This window comes from Leptosomus discolor, chromosome 4, assembly GCF_034619465.1.
Source record: "Leptosomus discolor isolate bLepDis1 chromosome 4, bLepDis1.hap2, whole genome shotgun sequence".
Classification (NCBI taxonomy): Eukaryota; Metazoa; Chordata; class Aves; order Leptosomiformes; family Leptosomidae; genus Leptosomus; species Leptosomus discolor.
This window is the reverse complement of record NC_141394.1, coordinates 39,118,502-39,139,661: the sequence shown is the minus strand read 5'-3', so window position 1 is coordinate 39,139,661 and position 21,160 is coordinate 39,118,502. Positions and strand designations below refer to the sequence as shown.

At 41.5% G+C, this 21,160-nt stretch overlaps 1 protein-coding gene across 1 annotated transcript in view; it reads right to left on the bottom strand.

Annotated features, from left to right (window-relative positions):
- Positions 1 to 17,022, bottom strand: part of SH3RF1 (SH3 domain containing ring finger 1) — an 86,371-nt gene extending 69,349 nt beyond the window's left edge. Inside the window, exon 1 of the mRNA XM_009951831.2 lies at positions 16,636 to 17,022. Coding sequence (XP_009950133.2) covers positions 16,636 to 17,022 — 387 coding nt within the window. The remainder of the gene's footprint in view (positions 1 to 16,635) is intronic.
- Between the last annotated feature and the right edge of the window lie 4,138 nt (positions 17,023 to 21,160).

The window sequence follows — 21,160 nt, the reverse complement described above, 5'->3', positions numbered from 1 at the left end:
GCTGCCTGGCTGGAACGATCTGTAATGCTTGTACTAATTATTCCTGAGCAGATTAGACCAGAGTGCCAAGCCAGCCCAGCAGCCCTTTCTGTGCACACTCTGCTGGGCGACCACATTCCTAAATTCAAAATTATATTGAATGGTTGACACCAACACAGATTGCAACAAAGCTATGAGTTTAAGAATCGTTACAGCTATGATAAGACAATCATCACTCAAGTGCCTCGAATACAAGAGATTTTAAAAAATAAACAAGCAAGACATAAAAGTAATTTACATAAATTAAAAATCAAGCCATATATAAAAAGCAGTTTTATTAAAAAAAGGCAAACAGTAAAATACACTCACGAAAATCACAATTTTGCTTTTTATTTGAAATACTGCACAGAGTAAATGAAGAATGTGGAAGGAGAACAAAGGGATGATTTCTACACACCAGCAGTTCAGCTTTCTAGTGCCAACATTTTATACAGCATATTACAGTCACTTTTATGCCCTCATCTGCATGCGTAAAGTAGAACAGTTATTCTTCATCTAGAGCTGTAATATCAGTATGTACTTGTACTTCTCAATAATACCACATTTGTACAGCCTCAGTTGTTCTCTCTCCTTGAAGGCAGAAGATCGTGGTTCTATCTTGGGTTTTTTTAAAAGAAACAAAGGAATATTACGCTGCTCAGTGATTCTTTATAAATACAGATTCACTGCTCAGGCTTTCAAACACTGAGCTGTAACATAAAGCACACAGAATTTAATCATTTTTTTCTACCACCTAGAAAAAACATACCTGACACTCATTTCTTATTAAGAGAACAATATTGAGCTGGAAAAAGTGAAAGGCTAGATACAATGTGCAAGGTCATATGAAAAACTGAAGACCACATACATCTCAACACGATTTTCTGGTTATTATTAAGGGAATAACATTATACTGAAAATACTACTTTTCTTATTTTTCCTTCAAATTCAATAGCAGATATATAATCCCCGCAAGATCACAGAGATATAGTTAACCTGAAATGTAATATTCATAGTCATGTATGCTTTTAAAGCTGTCCTTTTAAAGTGATTTAACTTTTGGAAAAAAACCTTAATTTATGCTTTGCTAAATATTAGTTTATTTCAAAATAATAACGCTCGAACACCTGAAAGTTTATCCCAAGAGATACTATTTTCCCATTAAAAACAGAATTCAGAAACGAACTATTTTCTCCTAAATTATTCTCATCTTTATATTACTGAGGAAAATGAGACGAGAAATACCACAGCTAAGCCAACACAAACAACAGATGTTATGTTCCCTATCTGATAGTCAAAAAATAAGAGGAAAAACACACTTCAAGCCATACTTAATTTTGTCCTTTCTAGACCAAATATACAATCAGAATTATTTTATCTTACCAAATAATTCACTGGGGACACAAACAAGGAGATTAAGAAAAAAAGGTGCTGTTTTCATAAGAAGTGTTATTAGTACCTGCAATGCACGATCCAACATGACATGAGATCCAACCACCAAACCATGGATGTCTCAGCATAGATTCCCCTTAATCTCTATTACAGCACTGAAAAGGATGGCAAAACAATTCTCTGGCCCAATGACCCAAACACTTGCCTGGATGAGGGCAGTTAGGTTTTAATCCTTTTTCCAGTGAGTATTTTATTTTCACAGAGTGGAACAACTTCAGTTTTAGGAACGGGGCTAAAGGTCTACATGATTAAGCCACTACAATCACCAGTACCAATCTTCACAGTACGTTAAATACTGAACCAAAGGCTGAATTACCTTAATTAAGGTGATTCACTTAAAGCAGATTTAAGGCATACTGACAAAATGACAAAACAGAAAAACCATGGTACTTCTGTATCCAGTGCTATTTTTTCCAGTGTCTTTTGAAAACATTGTGTACAAGTACAAACAAAAAGTACAGAAATAAAATACAAAGTACGTGTTAGTCCTTGATCTGAATGGCTAGCCAACATTTGTAGGTCCTTGCTGGCTTACCTCAATTAGAAAGACAAAATGATAATTCAAAATAGTATTTACCAAAAACATTCACAAAATCATGATTCTCTGAAAATAACATAGCCAAGAAACAGCACCCACATACTTTGCAATTGTTAGTGTTACCAGCAAGTCCTGTGCTCCCTGGAGTGTTGTCTGTTGCCTTGATGGTTCATGCACAGCTCTGCTTCTCTTCTTCCTTCTTTTTAACCCTTCCTCAGAAAAGCTATTTTTCTTCAGGCACTAACCAATGACCCAGCTCTGGTATTCATGGTCAATTTTATCAGTCCTCAGAGGGTAGTCTCCCCTGTTCCAGATTTATTATGCTGACCAGTGCCTGTAGCAGCAGCTTCTATTGCTTCAGCTACCACAGGAACACTAAGACCAATGTCCCTCCAATGAATGATGTCTACTGCACTTGTTGATTTTTACCAGATCTGTTTTCATGGAAGCCATTAACACTCTTCTGTATTCCAACAGAGTATTTTCCAATACATATTTTAATAGCAAAGTTCAAAACTGCAATTTTATTTCTATAGCTACAAGACCTTGAAAAATATAAACACAGTAAGTATTTACATAAGACCACTTTGGACAGATTTCTTCCATTAAACTTAACATGCTGAATAAAAGAAAGAAATCTGCAAAAACTATTCTTTTTTCAAAACACAGCATGAATCAAATGCTATTTCATCCACTGAGTACCGTTACAAAGACATTCAGATTCATTTATCCTAATAAAAATCAACTACATTCTCCGAAAACAAAGCATAGTTTGGCAGCTAATGGATTGTTCAGCCTAGACTTCAGTAATTGGAGTCCACACCCAAAACCAGAGCTCTGCAGCGCTGACAAAACCCTGCCATTTGAATTCTGTTTGATGCCAAGTTTGGTCTGCCTTTGTACAAAGCAATGGGTTTTCCCCAAGCCATAAAGTGACACCACCAAAAGCTCCATTGACCACCTCCTTCTCCAAAATGAAACATGCAGAAAGAATGTGAATCTGAGTTTTTAAACCCATTCATGCATTCAAACCTAGAAAATTAGAGCATAACTTGATTTTGGCGTATTTGAAATCTTATAAATTCTTACCTATGTTCTAGCTTTGAGAACCAGAGGTATTGGACTTCCGAAGAATTAGATGCTGTTTCTAGGAAGATGTGAGGTCCTAACCTTACATTGTAAATAGCAATTGGAAGAGAGAGCACCACGATTTCCTAAGTGAGACTGCAGCCAACATCCAGATCTGAGGGTGAGGTTGTCTGCGTAAGCACGAAGAGGATTTCTCCAACATCATAAAGTGTCTTACGCAAACAAAACTTATGATTTCCTGGAGGCAACTATTTAACATTTGCTTGAAACATATGACTTGAAATACTTTGCTTTCCATTTACTATAGGCGAGACTAACCAAGCCCAGCCATCAAATATGCTGTGGTTACTGAATACTGGGCTACAAGATTTTTTTGAGCTAAAAGACATGTCTAATTACAACCACCAAGTCAGTGCTTCTGTTTGATTCAGATAAGCTACCTTGAACTTCAATCTGGCTATGTGTGACTGGGCTTCAATCTGACTATCTCTAAGTGAAGCTGCACTGAAATTTCCTTGTAAGCAGATGAAAAATTTCACACACAGGGATTTCTTCTGAGGATTGTTGCCTCTCAGTATCATAAATCCACACCCTTCCATTACTGCAAGTATAAAACTGGATCTAAAATAATTTTATTTCCTTTTTTTTACCATTTCTAATCTAAACTCTGTCTTTGTGAACTGAGCAGTACACTCAGACAAAACATACACCCTTCAGACCACCACAGCCTGCAAAAAAACAGGGCATAAACTTGACCAACCAACCTGTCTCGCTAACTCTCATAACTCCCATCAACATCAAAAAATAAAGACTTGTCATAGAGTCATAGAATAGTTTGGGTTGGAAAGGACCTTTAAAGGTCATCTAGTCCAACCCCCTGCAGTCAGCAGGGACATCTGTAGCTACATCAGGCTGCTCAGAGCCCCGTCCAGCCTGACCTTGAATGTTTCCAGGGATGGGGCACCTACCATCTCTCTGGGTGACCTGTTCTGGTGAATTGTACGGTACAGCCTAACTGCACGTGCATTGTAGACATTTCAAAAGCTCTAAAATGATTAAGGATGTCATGATACATAAAATTTTACTCAGAGCATATTTTTAAATGGCATCTGAGTTTCTATTTAAAATTCTGTGATTGCTGCAGGAAAAAAAAGGGCCCAAATACTTCCTGACAGTTGTGCTGTTTTACCTCACAGTCCCTTCTTTCTTGGATTCCTTTAGCATAAACCCAGAAAATTTGATACAAGAGTATTACACCAAAAAAAATGTCTCCCTATTAATTGCTAGGTATGCAATTATGAATATTTCCTATTCAACTCCATCAGACACATTATTTAATATTTTATTATTTTTAAAGAAACACACAACCTTTGTACAGAGTGTGTAGAATAACCAGTTCCTCTTCTATGCCATTTAAAATAAATTTTGACCTCTTTCATGCTGTTCCTTTTAAAGGTAGGGAGCTGGTAAAATAACAAATAGGGAAGCCATCAGCTCCCTCTTGCAAGTAACAACATTCTGAATTGAACAGATGAAAAAGTATGATTTCCTGAGTAAAGAGCATATATCCACAACAGAAGCTGGTTAGAAATAAGCTTTCATTGACCCTTATGTTTCAGTATGAGAAGATGAACATTTCTTGAAATTGTAAAGTGGTTTGGGAATCTGTTTCTGGAAACAGCCCACTACCTATTCTATTTCTCAACTGAAAAACCAATTCCACTTATTAGGGGAAGTAAAGGTAAACGCAAATCCCCGTTACTGAACAAAAATCATGTATTTTGAAAACATAATCCTAGAAAGACAGTTCTCCTTTTAACCATAGTACAGAAAGGTGAGCTGCTCCAAGGGACTGAAAACATACTGAAAATATTCCGTTATTTTGCTTGGAGAACCTGTCCCACAAAATTCATTCTTCTTATCTGTTGTGACTAAACTCGAAAGAATGGTATGTAAGATGTAGCCATGCTCTGTAATGCCAGTAGGATGTTTACATCCTTATTTTCAGCTGTTACTAACTGAAGGACTACACAAAAGACTGAGGAAACATGGAAGCAAGGTGAAAGAAAATGCTCCCAAGAGTCACAAATGCCTTTTTTTTTTTTTCTTTCTGTTCTTCAAGAATCTTTTCCAATTTCCAAGAAATTCCTAGGACACTAGCACACCTTTTTCCAGATTCTTTTTGAGTTCATTAAATGGAAGATTTAAGTTTGTAGCTTTATTGGTTCTAAAACAACAAGGAGAATAGTTTACTAGTAATAAAATAGACATTTTTTTAAATTCTGTGAAGAATCTCAAAGTGCTTGAGAGATATGCCAGAAATAATCCTCACAGTTCTGAAAAGGACGTTCTTCTTCAACCATTTTGGAACTGAAATATTCTAAATGTCACATAGTACATGACACACTATTTCAAAATAAACAATGAAAAATAAAACACACAGTCTTTTTAAATTAAAATACACATATACTGGAGGAAAATGCATGGCATGCAAGTCAACACATTTCATTTTTGTTCTTACCTCTTGTCCAGCCAACTCCTCCATATCAACTTTTGTATTTTGATGCTCTCCAAGACCTTCCTCAAACATCAAGCTACCTTTTCAACTTGTTCTCCAGTACTTCCTCCTCACCAGGTCTCTAACGCAATTACAGTGAGCAGAGAGTCATTTGCTTGATCCGATCTCCTCCTCCATCGTTTTTATCCAATCTGTCTATTGTTATTTTCTAAATCTACTACCATAATTTGTTTTCCTTCATTGTAATTCACTATCCCTCTGCTCCCTTATTACTTGACCTTTCAGGTCTTTTATCACCCACCAGTATTGAAGTTTCTCTGTTTTTCACAATCATCTCACAGAGGCCTTCTCCCATCCTTTCAACAAGATGGGTGATTGCTTTCATGCCTCATACTTGCTGTGTACTCAGCTCTTCCGCTGCCCCCTCCAAATGCAAGGTCACCCTTGGCATCTCCTGGACCAGGCTTGCACCCCCACATCCACCTCCTCTGCTCCTATTCTGGTGGTGTATGAACATGTCTGGCAGGGATCCTCATGGTAGGCTGAATTCTTTCACTATAAACTGGTTTGGTTTTTTTCCCCTCCCTCCCTCTGGAGCTCTGTTCAGGTGACGGACACAGCTTAAGTTCAACAGGGCTAGAAGAGCCAAAACTGAACAGAAGTAACGCACAGGCTCCAGTGGTGGCCAATACCGCGTTATCTGCATTAAAGTTTTTTTTAATTCTGGTCCACAGACTACTGATCGCCTGTAATATTTTCAAAGATAGCTTTGTGAAACAACCACAAAGAAGCTTTTAATCTGCATATGCATAATACCAAGGAAATAAACTGTTATTTTTATTTACCTCATTCTATATTTAAAATTTATTGGGATGTAAACCAGGAATTAATGCATTTAAAATAAAATTCCTTTATTCCCCACCCCCCACCAAAACAAAGTGATAGTCCTTTCAACTTCTTCCTCAAGTTATAGGTAGTGGTCTTGTGGTAATGTGTCTTACACTCAATGGAAGATCACATCAGCATTTCTCAAGCTTTCAAAACTCAGTGTAGATATCAACACTTATTTCTGGAAGACCTATATGTCTTCTGAAAGATTATCTATTCATCTACTTATTGACTATCCCTGCCCTGCTTAGACTGAAGATCTAAGAGGATTACAGAGCTTGGTGGCAAGGCTGAAGGCTTGTTAACTTAATAAGGCTGTGGACTTAAAACTGTGTTAAATTAAACAGGTTTTGAAAATGGCTTAACTCTGCTAGTGCGTATAAGATTTAAGAGTCTCCTCTCAGATCTTTATCTAGCTCATGAAAAAGACGACCATGTGAGATAGTAGGGCACTGGCATACAGAAACAAATGAAGGTCCACGAGACCTTTTCCTTTAGCAAGCTCTCAGCTTCAAAATAAAAGCTTCATCTTTACTCAGAGGCACATTATCACAGCACACTGAATTCATCTTTACCGGATTTGTTTAAAATAAGCTTCTGGAACAGCTATGTCCTATATATGCCAACTCAGATCGTCATCTGATTATCTTTGAACACCTTTCATCTTAACACTTTTTAATCAGTCAGAAGTGCCTCATTCTTCCCCAATTTTTTAATATAAATAAAATGCAGACTATAACCCAAAGAATTAAGATAGCATGCTAACAAAGAATAATTGAAGAGACTTGTTTCAAATTATTCAGTATTGATCCTCTTACTCCTCTGTGCAAGTCAGACTACATTCCTTCTCTTGAGTGCAGCAGCTTTAAAGTCTGGCAGGAGTGAGTACTTTTGTCTTTAACCAAAACCTTTCAAACGCTTGTCTTGTAAAATTGTGGTTCACACAAGATAACATAGTGCTTCAGTTCTTTAAAAAGCTTTTAATGTACATACGTATTTTGAAAGTTTAGGTGCTGAGAATAGCAAGTCAAGAGACGTAATATGCACATCTTTCCTTTATAATAGGAGAGCAGAGTTAACCTCACCTTACTGCAACAGTAACGCCATGAAACAAAATCAGTTTTATTAACAAAGGAACACTAAAGACTGAGGAGTGCATCAGATGTTATGAAGTCCAACAGGACACTCTGATGTGGCGGCTTATCTTCTGTGCAACACTGGAAGCACTCCTTCACTCCAGAAAGGAGGAAAATGATACCTGTATTAATTTTTAAGCAACATTGAAATGCTTATCTTTGATCAAAACACGTATCTGACTAATAGCATACTTCCCAGTCAGAAATTGTAAAGTTATACTTTGCACATTTACAGAAAATAAAACTGGATAATCTATATTTGACTCTGAACAATCATGCCTACTTGGAAGACAGGAAGAACAGTTAAGCACCAGATCAAAGTTTCTGGTTCAATTAAAAAAACACCCACAAGTTTGTGCCATATTTTAAAAATTGTATGTGGAAGACTGAGCACATCAGCACCGTTTCAAACAAAATTACTGTGTGAGAAAGCTCACATACTTGCACAAGAGAACCTTGCTCTCATTTTTAGGAGATCAGACACATTCTTGCAGGTTTTCATACTTGAGAGTTTAAGTGCTTATACTCTAGGTGGTGGTGGTGGAGAATTAATCAAGGGTCAAATAAGACAGGAACAAATACTTTGTCAAAAAATCAAATTAATTAAAATTCTGAAGTGTTCATACTCTTATGCTACAAAAAATTTAACTTTGGATAACAAATCACATCCTTGAGTGCCAAGTGTCAAGATGAGCATCACAGTCCTAAGCTTCTAAGGGTGAAGGGATAAATGATTGCCATGGTGGATTGCTCATATGCACAACAGTTGATTTGCATGTACCTAGCAGGCTCAGATTCTGAGACACCTTGGCAAGAGTGTCTGTAAATGAAACATGAAGAGTTGCATTTGAGTTCTGTGTTTCATTTTCCCCTAAACTGGAGAATCCAAACCTTGTATGTTTCCAGGAAACACTGAATGATATTTTAAAGATATGCATATAAGCATCACATGTGAAATTATTCCAAATACGGGACTCTGTTTCTCCCTTTGGAGTGACTGTCCTTACCTCCAGAGCATCTTCCTGAGTCCCCATGATTTCCTGATGTTTAAGAGCACGCAGAAGAGAAAACTCACTTAACTGTTTGCCTCTGTGCTGGCCAAGACCAGCTAAGGGCTTTGTACCCAAACTGCATGGCAGCCCCAGCAATATCTATGGCACGAGAATAAAGGAAAGCAGTTATTCAGACACTCTCAGTGCAGAAAGGCTCAACCCAGGACCAGCCCCACTGTTTAGTCTGACAATCAGAGGACAGAGCCGCCACCTCCCCCTCTATACTCACGAAAGACAAGCAGTGCAGAAAAGAGCACTTGGATGTGTGATTCTCCTACCGCAGGGCCGCCTGCTTCCTAAAATTAATCCAGCTCATCCCAAAGCAGCCATTCTTGGTCAAAAAAAAAAAAAAAAAATCTCTAAAAAGATTTTGATTTGGTGACGTGAAAAGAAAAGCAAAGAAACTCTAGTACAACTGACCCAAAAATCCACTGCTGATTTTCTGAGGTGAGCTTTTCTGTCTCTAACAAAGAGGCATCTGACAAGAACTGAGATGCAACAGATGCACTCTTTTCCTTTGTGCATGCACTAACGACGTGTATGTATGAACAGGGCTGACCAGACGATATTTCAGCTTTAATTACCGAGACGCATTCTTGCCCACACTAGGATGTGCATATAGGCAATGATTTAAAGAAGGGGAAAAAAAACCAAACACCCCACAAAACTTTCAAACCAAAGGAGGCTAAGCAATACAGTAATATTAACCTACACTTTATGCTGTTAATTCATTTCACAGATTTAGTCATAAATACTACAAGAGTGTCTGTAGTCCAGATACTTCAACAGAACATTTTCTTTCTTTTTGTTTATTTTATGTTCCCTATGTTTGACACAGTCAAGGACAAATTGGACACAAGAGGAAAGAAAAAATACAAGTTTTCTTTTTCTTGGAAGTAGTACGCTAAGATCAGAGGCAAGAGAAAGTCTGAATAAAGGACAATGATGGAGCCAAAGAAAAGACCAAAGAAGGTGTTAAGCATATCATAAGATGAAGGCCAAATGCACTGCAAGGGGAGTCCACCAAAAAACAACTGAACATAACAAGTTTCCAATTTTATTATCACAGCTGCAGTTTCAGACTCGCTGTTTTCTGCAGCTCCTATCCATGCACTAAACACAGGAGTAAGTAGTACCACGGGAAACCCATTTCACTCGGGTAAAGCAGAGGAGAGGAGAAGGATTTCTGGCTGACCCCATCCCAATCAGCCCCTTCAGCTCTTCCTACCATCCAGGTTGTCTATTAAGCCACTGAACAAGAGGTACTCACTGCAGAAAGCCAGACACTGTGCATACAGAAACACAGCAACAGCACTACTGACTGACTTTTCTAAGCAGACCCTGGACCACCTATGTAAAGCAACTTTATTGGTATCTGATTTCTGTGGTAGTAAGAGAAAAATTAAAAGATTTTTATTCTCTTTAAAAAAACCTGCTCCGCTTCACAAGCCCATTAAAAGTAAGGGGTTTAGACTTCCTTTTTCCTGCAGATTTTCTGAATGATCAAAGCTTTATGAGTAGAGCAATAACCTGTAACTCACTGGCCAAATTAAAGTGGAGGAAAAAAGACGTCATTTTATTTCAGGTAGGTAGTTTCAAATGAATCTACAGAAATGGAGGAATATTAAATCGGAAAATGAAGCCCCCTCTTCCACCTGAAAACAAAGTAATCATACAACAGTATCTTCCACCAACACACAGACATAAAAAAAAGGTATCAAAGAAAAAGGAATTTACGTATCACATTTAAGTACTGTGGATTTGTTTTTTACTTTATAAGTCAAATTACTTCAAAACCTAATTATTTTCTAAATAAAGGGATTACACTAGTTTTACAGCTATTTTATAAAGCAGATTAATGTTGGCAGGCAGGTTAAAGATTGCTATCAGGGTTCAAAGTATGGAATTCATTACATATTCCTGTACTACCAACACCATGCACATTAGATATTCTCTTTTATTATTTTCAAAACACACTCAAATCTGTACACTACTGTGCCAGTCGGCTGCAGATTTCTCTAGCTGAAGAACAGAACATCAGCCTCCACAGATTTTTTTTTTTTTTTTTTTTAAGTGTCTGGCTTTTCCTCACTGAGGTATTTATGTGATTCCTTATTAAACATCCAATGAAAATGAAATCTTTTCAACAATGGAACACTAGGCACTGGACCATCTTTGGTACAGGAAATGGATTACGAACAGCTCTCCAGTAACATGGAAGTCATCGACTTAAAGAGTGAAGAGCAGTATCTACTGACCTCAACTGAGACTGTGGACCCATTGTAAAGCTCCCTATAGATACATCCAAACCAAAAAAGTCAATCTCTGCCCTAGAGTATATGGTTTAAATAGCGAGTCAAACAAAGGAAGCACTATCAGTCATATCTACAGATGCGAAACAGAGGCACAAAGAGCTTTGACTGACTCTGCGCAAGGTTATAAAGGATGTCTGTAGCAGAGCCAGGAACTGAGCCCGGAAGCTCTCAATCCCAGCCCAAGGCCTTTGGATACCAAGACAATTCTTCCTTTTGCTTATTCTCCCTCTCTTTACTTCAGCTACTTATCACTGAGAGGAAACACATTCACACCATGAGAGACAGTCTATTTTCCTTTTATATTTATAATCCCCATTAAAATTTCTCTAGCTTAACACAGGATACAAAAATGTCTCAGAGAAGTAATTAATATTGTACAATCAACTGTAAATGTAAAAGCAGAATGCGGTATTTCAGAAAGCACGAGAGGAAACAAAAGCGTGCCTACATGATTTAGAGAGACTTCCCAAAATGTTTTCTAATTATCACTCCGGAATGTGAATAGACACCTATCTCCACATTCCCAAATTAAGACGTTTCACTTGTTAAAAGCTGCACCTTGACAGTCCTTACTTTTATTGGACGGAAAACATGCAGTAATTCATAATTAAAACTACGCATACAAGAATAAGATACACTTCTGTTTCGTTTTAAATAACGGGGAAAGTAGATTTTGTACAAATTCGTACAAACACAATCCTCAAAATCAGGTACTGTGAAGTAATGATTCTCCAGCTATCGTCACAAATGCCAGTCATGAAACTAACTGCGTTAGCCACTGTTTCTTGCATATTTCTACAGCCACTTTTTCCCCCAAAGTGGCCTACTTTACAGTCTGATCCATTACCACACTGTGAGCCTCTTCCGAGAGTACTGGACCAGCAGATGTGTACTGATACGGCATTTTGCGTACTGTTTTATTCTGCTAACTCTTGTTCAGAGACAATTTAAACATCTGTTCCAATCTACGCCTGCTGCTACACTTGGCAATCCCCATATTTATTTTCAATACTTTAATAAAGTTACTGATCTATGAACGCACATTTTCAGTCCTGTTGTCGTTTTCTAACCGACAGAAGTTTCCTAATCTAAGAAGTTTCCTTTGACAACTAAGTTCTGCCAGGATCTCAGCAGGCCAGCAAGTGCCATGGCTACAACAGCAGCGCTTGTTTCAGCTCCTATCAGGTTTTTGAATCCCGCTAAATAGTCAAACTGGGCAAGCTGCCACCCTGAGCTTTCTTATCCAGGGTGGTTAGGATAAAAGAAAACCAATTGCTAACATCATGCATTGAGTCCAACAGACAGAGAAGCCTGACATGCTTAAGTCCTCACAGACCAGAAGGTGGCCCATAGTCCCTACTGCCCCAAGCTGTATGCTGCGTTCAAACACCACAGCTGTGGGAAGAGAATTTGGCTCCCCTTATTTTCCTTTTTGGTATTAAAGCTGCTTCAGCAGTTTCAAAGCAAGCGTACTGGATTACAAATGACCACTGTTGTGGTAGCATGGATGTGGGAATTCAAAATTTTATTGATGTTCTTCTGTGTTACACAAGCATGAGAACGGACACATGGGTTGCAACTCCAATGCGACACAGCTGAGCATTAGCAGGAACTCATGGAACCACCTCATGTTTGTGGCTTTTTCTTTCCTCCTCAGTTTAAAAGAATGTATCACAAACAACTCAGATGTTAGTGGTTCTCAACAGAAAAACAAAGTTGTAGAAATACACAGAGCAAGAATCTATCGATGCAGTTAGAAAGCCCCCTTTAACAGCCAAATGAGCATCTTCTAATGTTCCTTTACTCTCCCATTTCAAGACGACTTCACTATGAATGATATCACCAGAGGTCTCTTATTGGATTTCCAGGATAAAAGCAAGAAGAGAAAAGCTTTAGGACTTTCCCATTGTCTGCAGTGCAACATTTCCCACCAATGTACAGTACAAAATAAAGAAATTGCATCATTAATACTTATTCAGCATAAGCATCAAGTCTATCAGGCATGGCCAACTCTTGAGATATTCATGCTTTTCTTTTCAAAAGGGAGATCATTTGAATCCTTTGCTTATCTCTTCCTGCCTACACTCGGTCCAAAGAGCAGCTGAAAACATTATTAAAAAATATTTTCAACAGTGATGAGCTCTCAGACTATCCAGACAACTCTGCTCTAGGTTCTGTTGAGAAGACAGCCCTAACTTGAGAAACCTGGACTATAAAGACACCGGCGTGAGAACTGGTATGTCTTAGGCACATACAAATTCAAGGGAAATGTTAAGTGTGTACCATCTTAAATCTATCCTCCAAGAGAGAAATTAGAAGAGCTCTCCAACATCTGTCAACTTACACACATGGCTATGTTTAAGACTCCTGCAATAAGCATACCCTTGTAAAACTACCATAAGGAACTTCAGATAATACCTGTTTGATATATTGATGTTTAACTTTGTGAAAATGACAAGATGAATAACATGAGCATAAATTTGAAAGTAAGTACCCTAAAATTTTCATATGCTCTTTTCAAGGAAACTAGGCTCATGTGATCATGCAGTCCCCCTCAACAGCCCTCAACAACCTGCTCCTGGTGACCAGTCCCAAGCAGGTTTGACAGCAGCCTGCGGTTCTTAAAGCTCTTCCAAGCAGTCAACCTAGCTGAAGGTTTTCACTCAAAAGAAGAAAGGCAGGCATTAAATTAGAATCCATATCAGAGAGGAAGCTGCAGCATGAGCATAACTATTACTTGTTCTCCCAGGCAAGCTGGCTGCTCAGTACAGAAGAGCTGGGCAGTCAGCAAACAGGTACAGCAGTATGCTGCCTTTGTCCAACTGGTACTCATGGAAGGCACAGAAGGCTTTATGCATCAAAATAGCAAGGAATAGAAAAAGGTTAAGAACTTTGCAGGGAGAAAATGCAGCTGTTACAGCAGTGAAAGATTATAGAGGTTACAGAAAGAAATGGGGTTATTGCAGTGGGGGAGATACAAAACACAAGATTTGTTAATCCCCACCACCCACCCAGCTTCATTAGTTTTAAGACTCAAGGAACCATTTGTTTGTTTATTGCCATGCATCACCACATACACACAGAGAACGCAATATACATAGTACCATGCAATATAACAGGGCTGGCAGCTCCACAGTCATTGATACAGTTCAGGAAATCACGCTGCAGTACATGCTGTATTAACCTTTTCTGAAAATTATGGGATCCTCTGAAAGGGCATTTATGAGCTTAGTATTACTTCGGGGTATAAGCAGAATGCTTATGACTTGACAGCCTTCATCCACGTTCACTTCATTTAACGTTAACAGCAACTTTCATTTACTAGTTCCCCTTCAGCAAAATTAGTTTAGGAAATCTGACTCTGCCACTCATCTAGAAACAGATTTTCCTCTCCAATTCCCAGAGAGAAACTGTATTTGCAACCATCTTTATGTTATAGTTAGCAAAACAAATAGGGCATTCACTTCAATGCTGCCCATTAAATTGGCATTCTGCTTTCTGGACTTTTTTTAAACATTTTTCATGTGGCAAAAGGAAAAGTTCTTCTTATCCCTCATTGTCAGCTCATGTTCTTAAAAGCATTTCCTTCCCAGTAAAAAAGGCTCTGGACAAAGTGGACAAAACATGAAAAGATCATCTTTCCCCCTGTCCCAAAGGAAAGAAGACACAAGAATGCTTGTGAAACCCCAGAAACAAAGATGTATTCAGACTTACTGTAAAATGTTGAAATCTACCACAAATATACGCTAAGTATCAGTTAATTGCATGAGGAACGCACATGGTCACAATTTTAATGGCACACAGTACAGCATAACTAATAAACTGAAGCAACATCCCATATGATATCACTTTCTACTTCGCACAGCATCTGGAAATGCAAATGTTGCACAACAGGGTATTACAGAATATTTGAAAGAGAGAGAATATTCCATATTCAAGTTATTTTTTCTGATAAGACTTTGAGAACCTCTGAAGCGCAGTCATTCACATATGCAGCACATTGCTGCACTGGAAGCCTTTTTGGAGGAGAAGCAGTCTCTGAAAACACAGTTATTTACAAAGGTTGACACAAAAATACATAAGTTATATGGGTATTTTGCTTTGGTTAAAGCTAAGAGCTTTTGCAAATGCAAGGTGTATTGTGCTAAACACCTTAAGGTTCTGGAGAAGACCAGACTGGTTTTGATACTGCTGAAGCTTCTTTGCAGTATTTTTTAAGGTTTACCTTCTGAACGAAAAAGAAAAACAAAACAGAGCACACCTCTCCTTCTCTCCTCCCTTACCAATTAATCTATATACAGAACAACTATTAACAGGAAGTGGCATGATAATTATTATTTTTATATTCTAAAGTAAAGAACCTAATGACAGTCTCTACCAAGCAGAGAAAACAACACAGTCTAATGGAAAATAACTTGAGTTTTCATGGGCATTTAAAATACAAGAGGTGAATCCAAGATGTTTTAAAGAGATTCCAATCACGTAAGTACACCTGAGGACAAACCAGTGTAAGGCTTTGTATAAGTATATGTATAAGTATAAGTATAATTGTTCAGCTATACTTTACAATAAAGACTAGTCCTGCCAAGTAAATGTTTAAGACCTCTTCTTGAAACTCCTTAAGACATTTCTTCAAAATAAAATAAACTTCACAAGAAGGAAACCACCAAAACCATTCAGAAACTCCACTTCAAACACAGGAACTATGAACGTGCAAGCATCACAAAGTGGGCAGCAAGACCTTTCAGAGAAGCTGTTCTGCCTCGTGATTAGATAAAACAAAACAAGGTGTCACTCATCTCATAAAACTGTATTTCCCAATACAGGCTCTAGAATGGATAATGGTAACTGAGGTTACTGAGTCTTGATTATAAGGTATGACAGAGCCTACAGGTTGCATAGATCCTAGGAAGGAACACAAGTACAGACAGAAGGCAATGTTTTCCCATCACAGTACACAGATTTTCCAAATCACTTAGAAAAAATACTTTAAAGAAAAGAATAATCAAAGGGGTGAGGACTGGGAGTGCAAATAACTTACCAGACCACAGTAATTCAAAGATTTATTTTTAAAGGAAGAGAAGTAAAAATGTAGCTCCTTAGGAGCCAATGGCAAAAACTTCATCAACTTCAACAAGAACGTAACTTCCCTGCTGATGTTTAACATTCACCACATCTCACTCAAACTAAGTGTACTGATAGACGGTACCATTTCAGAAAGCACAAGAGCCAAAATAAAATCTCAAATCTTGCAGTTGACAAACTAGGAACAATTTCAAGTATTCTTCACAAAATGTTTCTCCTTAACAATTACTTAGGCTTTCCACATAAATCACCTTGTTCTATTTGACTTCCTTTTAATAAGACAGTTAAGGTATTGAGATGTTTTTCTTCTCCTTATCTCACCACTGAGAGTTTTCGTAAGGAAGTATTATTATCGGTATTTACATAACAGTAAACCAATACCAATAAACACAGAGGTGTACTGCTTGAAATCTACAACAATTCTCAAAAATACTTTGTTTACTACCTGACTGTCCTTATCCTGAAGCAGAGGCCATCAACCAATTGGAAACAGTGCAGGAAAAGATACGATTGCAACAAAATACCACCATCACACAGTACTTACCCTAACAGGAGGGCTCCGTGCTTGCACCCTTTGCTGCTGTCCAACTTGAGAGCTGTGCAGGTCCTTCGATCCGCAGTTAGCTACAGTGTTAATGGGGACCCTTAAAGCATTTGTGCTGCCAGTCCCACCACCAGCACCGGGTTTTCGAGGCCTCTGTTTGATGCCATCCAGTAGTCTAACAAGCAAAATATTACTGGGAAGTTCATCAACACTGCAGTCCACTAAAGTCCTGCACTCTGGGCATCGAAGCTCATTTCGAGAGCTCACAATGCCCAGCAGACAGCGTTTACAAAATGTGTGTTGGCAAGGCAAGACTTTTGCAGAAGCATCAAGTCGTTCTAAGCAAACAGGACACTCCAACAGATCCAGTAAAGCTGATTCATCCATTTTCTTTGTATTACTTAATCAAAAAACAAATCTTTGCAGAATTTGTGTGTTTTGAGCACTCCAAGGATATCATGTTACATCCATTCCTCTTCTGACTGCGCTCTGAAATTTAGGGACAAAAAAAAGGCATTAATAAGGTGGAAAGAGTGTCAGCAAGACTATTTTGTCTGAAGACGTTCATACAAAGAACAAACTAAAAAATCTCTAGGTTAATTCAGTACATATTTTCAATAAGTGAAAGAAATGTCAAAATAGCAATAAATAATAATAGCACTCCACATGAATGTATCTATTTGGTTAAAACAGTATAATGAATACCAACAGCTAAGGTTTTTAAATTCAAGTCTCCATAAACATTAATCTCGAGTTATTAGGTTTTCTCAAGTTACCCCAGAATGAAGAGCTATCCCCAGTACAGCATTATAATAAAGCTTACTTCTCATAGTTCCAGCTTAATACACCTGTATCTCTGAACATTTACTTGAAATCAGCTTTTTTCCACAAAAAGACGGCGAAGGTAACTACAACAGAGTCCAAAACAACAGAGCATACACCAACAGGGCACAGCAAGGGGAATTACATTTATGCCACGAGTAAGCCCACAGCAGCCTACATTTCTACCATTTCTGTGGAAAGTAACAGCAGCATGTAACACACATCAGACTTGAAAACAGTCTCTAGCTCATGGAGGTTTACGCTTACCACGGTCACTGACAAGAGGGTTCGTTACAGTGCTGCCTTTAAGAAGCGCTTCAGAAACTACCACGAAGTGATTTACAGCAGGAAGCGCCACTGCCTCACCGTGAGGGCCACACGAGTGCTGCGTGTGCCGCCGCAGGGACAAGCCTTCAGCCAGCCTAAGCGTATGCAGCCAGGGGCTGGAAAAAGGGAGGGAAAAAAAAAAATCCCACTACCGAAAAGCACCCTAAAAAATAACCATTCTGCGGGAAGTCACACCAGGCTGCTCCAGAGGGGAGAAGACGCCTTGTTGCTCTCGGCAGCCCCCATCGCTACGCTCCCGCGTACTCGGCGCGGCACCGCAGCCCCAGCCCAGGCCCCGGCCGCTGCCCCAGCGCTTCCCGCAGCCCCACGGCGGGGGCCCGCCCGGCCGCGCAGACCCGTCCCCCCCCCCCGGGGGCTGCCCGCGCCAGGCTCCGGGCCAACTTGAGCGCCGCCACCCAGCCTCGCCGCCGGCCTGCGGAAGCGGCTCCCTCGGCTCCCCGGGCGTCGGACGCGTGTCGAGGCGTTCGTCCCCGCACCTACCTGCTTTCGGGCTCCGCGTCCATACCGGCTCCTTTATTTATATTTCCCCACTCCCCCCGTTAAAAGCGGCTCGCAGGCAGGCAGACCCAGCGACAGGCGCTACGCACCCCTCCGCGGGCCCTGAGGGGAGAGGGGCGAGCGGGGACGGCACCCCCAGGAGGTGCATCCCGGGGCGGGGCGGGGGAAAGGAGGCGGGCGGGGGGCAGGCCCGGGGCACAGGGCTGTCACCCCGCCCCGCGCCGGTGAGGCGAAGGGGGGTCAGGCCTGCGGCCCCTCCGCCGCGCCGAGCCGCCCCTCAGGGGGCGCGGGAAGGCCCCCGGGGAGGCCGAACACCGCCCCCCTCCCGTCCCTCACCAAACTCTTACCGTGTGGCGCCGCAGCGGGCCGGAGGGGGGCTGCACCGCCCCCGCTTTGTTCCCGTGAGGACCCGCCGCCGGCCCCACCGGTGCCTCTCCCGCCGCGGCAGCGCCGAGACTCCCGTCCCCTCCCCGCCCCGCCGCGCAGGGCTGACGCGAGGGGCGGCACCGCCCCGCCCGGCACCGCCCCGCCGAGGGGGCCGCGGGGAGGGCGGCCCGGGCCGGGGCGGGGGCCGCGGGGAGGGCGGCCCGGGCCGGGGCGGGGGCCGCCCCCCCTCAGCAGCAGCACCTCCCCTGGCGGGAGTGGGCGGGGCGCGGGCCCGGGCCGCGGCGGCCACCGCTTCCTCCCCACCGTCCCCTCGCCAGGTGCCGTGGGGTGACGCTGGGGCGGGGCGCGGGGGCTTCCCGGGACGGCGGGTCCGCCGCCGCGCGGGGGGGAGGCGCTCCCCGCCCGGTTTGTGAGGTTGAGGGGGGGCTCGGCCAGGCACCCGGGGCTGCCGCCGACAGCGTGGGGGGCGGCGGTGGGGAAAGCGGGCGGGTGGCCGGAGGGCTCCCCTCGCTCTCCGTGGTGAGTCGGGCCCGGAGTGCCGGCCCGCGGTTGCCAGGCCCCACGGAAGGAGGAGCCGGGCGCCTCCGCGTCCGCAGAGCCCGGGTGCCTGAGGCGGCCCGGTCAGGGAAAAGCTTCTCAGGCGGAGTGGGCTTGTGTGGGGCGAGGGGGCCTCTCCTGGCGCGGCACCCGGACTTGCCCCCAGCTGTACGCCCTCTCTCCTGGCGCCGGGGGCGCGGCGTGTCGCTGTGAAGGGATGAGGCCGGGGCGCGGGCGAGTCGCGGCGTTTCCCGTCCCCGGGCGGTGGTCAGAGGCCGTGGTGGTGGGCGCGGGCAGGGAAGGGGACAGGTGGGCGCCTTGTCCCCTCAAGGGCTGCCCTCGGGTGCGGCGGCGCTCTCTCGGGGCCTTGCAGACCGAACGCAGCATGAAGCGGTGATCTGGGGCGTGCGTGCCGCTCTCGGGGCGACACAAAGTTATTTATTAGCGTTGCTCAAATAATCGAGTGAGGTCAGGAACTGTCCCAAAGCGGTGCGTGTCTTTCCTGACGCGCGCAGCTGTGCTCAGGAGATGGGGGCGTTTTACGTGAAACGCTTCTCTACCAAACCGTGGGCATGAAGGAGGAGGTGAACCGAAATTATCATTAAAAACAAAAACAAAAACAAAAACCCAGCAAAAAAGAATCTTAAAAACGCACTTTTTTAAATCAGATGGGGCACCTTGTCTATGGATGGTGAAAAAAATCTAGATAAATGTGTAAGTTCCAGTTAATCATCTTGGCAGCTGCAACTCAAAAAGGAAGCAATCTGAAAGCTTCCTTCTGCTGTGTAGTTTTGAGCTATTCAAGTTTGTTGTCATTCTTACTGAATTTTGTGTGCATATAAAAAGCTTTTTTTTTTTTTTTTTTCATGGGTTGTGTAGGTTTGTGTAAGTTGATAGCATGACAGGCTTTTCTGTCTTTCTGGATTTGTTAGCTTGGTTGTTTCCTACAGTAATGATATTCTGTGATTATTAGGATTTCCAAATAAGTGCTCATGCTGAATGCATCTTGAATTTTTTAAGTTGGTTTTTTTATTATTAGTAGTAGAAATACTGAAAGGGCTAAAGACGTACAGTTCATTAAGAAATAAGGTTTCCTCCCCCGTGAATTCTGGAGTTTATGAAAACCGATGCAGATGGGGTTCTGGTCTGTGTCTGTGCTTTCCAGGAAGTATCGTAACATAAATAGAAGGGTATAAACATCTGATGCTTAAGAATATTCCTGTGTCTCATAGCATTCCTGTATCTTGCCGTGTCAGCGCTGCTGCTACAGAGAGAAGGATAATCAGTACATTTAAAATAGGGACTTGTTGAATCTAAACAAAAGTTCATCTCACACTTGGATGTCCCTTTTAGCCGTAGCTTTTCCAAAAGATCTCATTGAGGTTACATGGCAATAATTTGCCAGCCTTTCCAGCACAGTTTGGTAAGCAACACAGTTATTGTTGTCTAAACTTGGTTTGCTGCCTGAGGAATGTAAAATATCTGTTAAGATGGTAGAGGAATTTACAATACAGGTGGCGCAACAGGCAAGCGAGATGAAAGTTCAGGGAAGCAGGATAAAAAGGTTAGCCCTTTATCAGGGCTGGTCTTTGATAATGTTTTATGTAAAGTCTGTAAAATACTAAATATATTGCGGGATACCAGCCAAAGCAGTAAACATTCTGAAGAGTATCAGATAAATAGGTTACTTCCTGAGCAGCAGCAGTAGTTAATTTTCAAACAAATATTGTGTCTGTAAAAAACTGTGGGTGTGCATGCTGATGGACGCCACTACCCTCTTACGGGTGAAGTGTTTGACTCTGAGTGGCTGGAATAGTCTGACGCCAGGATGGTAAGGAACAGAACTGCTATTACTTTGAAGCATTTGGTCATTCTCGCTTCCAGCCACAAGCAGGGAACTGTACGCTTTGCATGTTTTTACACGAGGAGACCT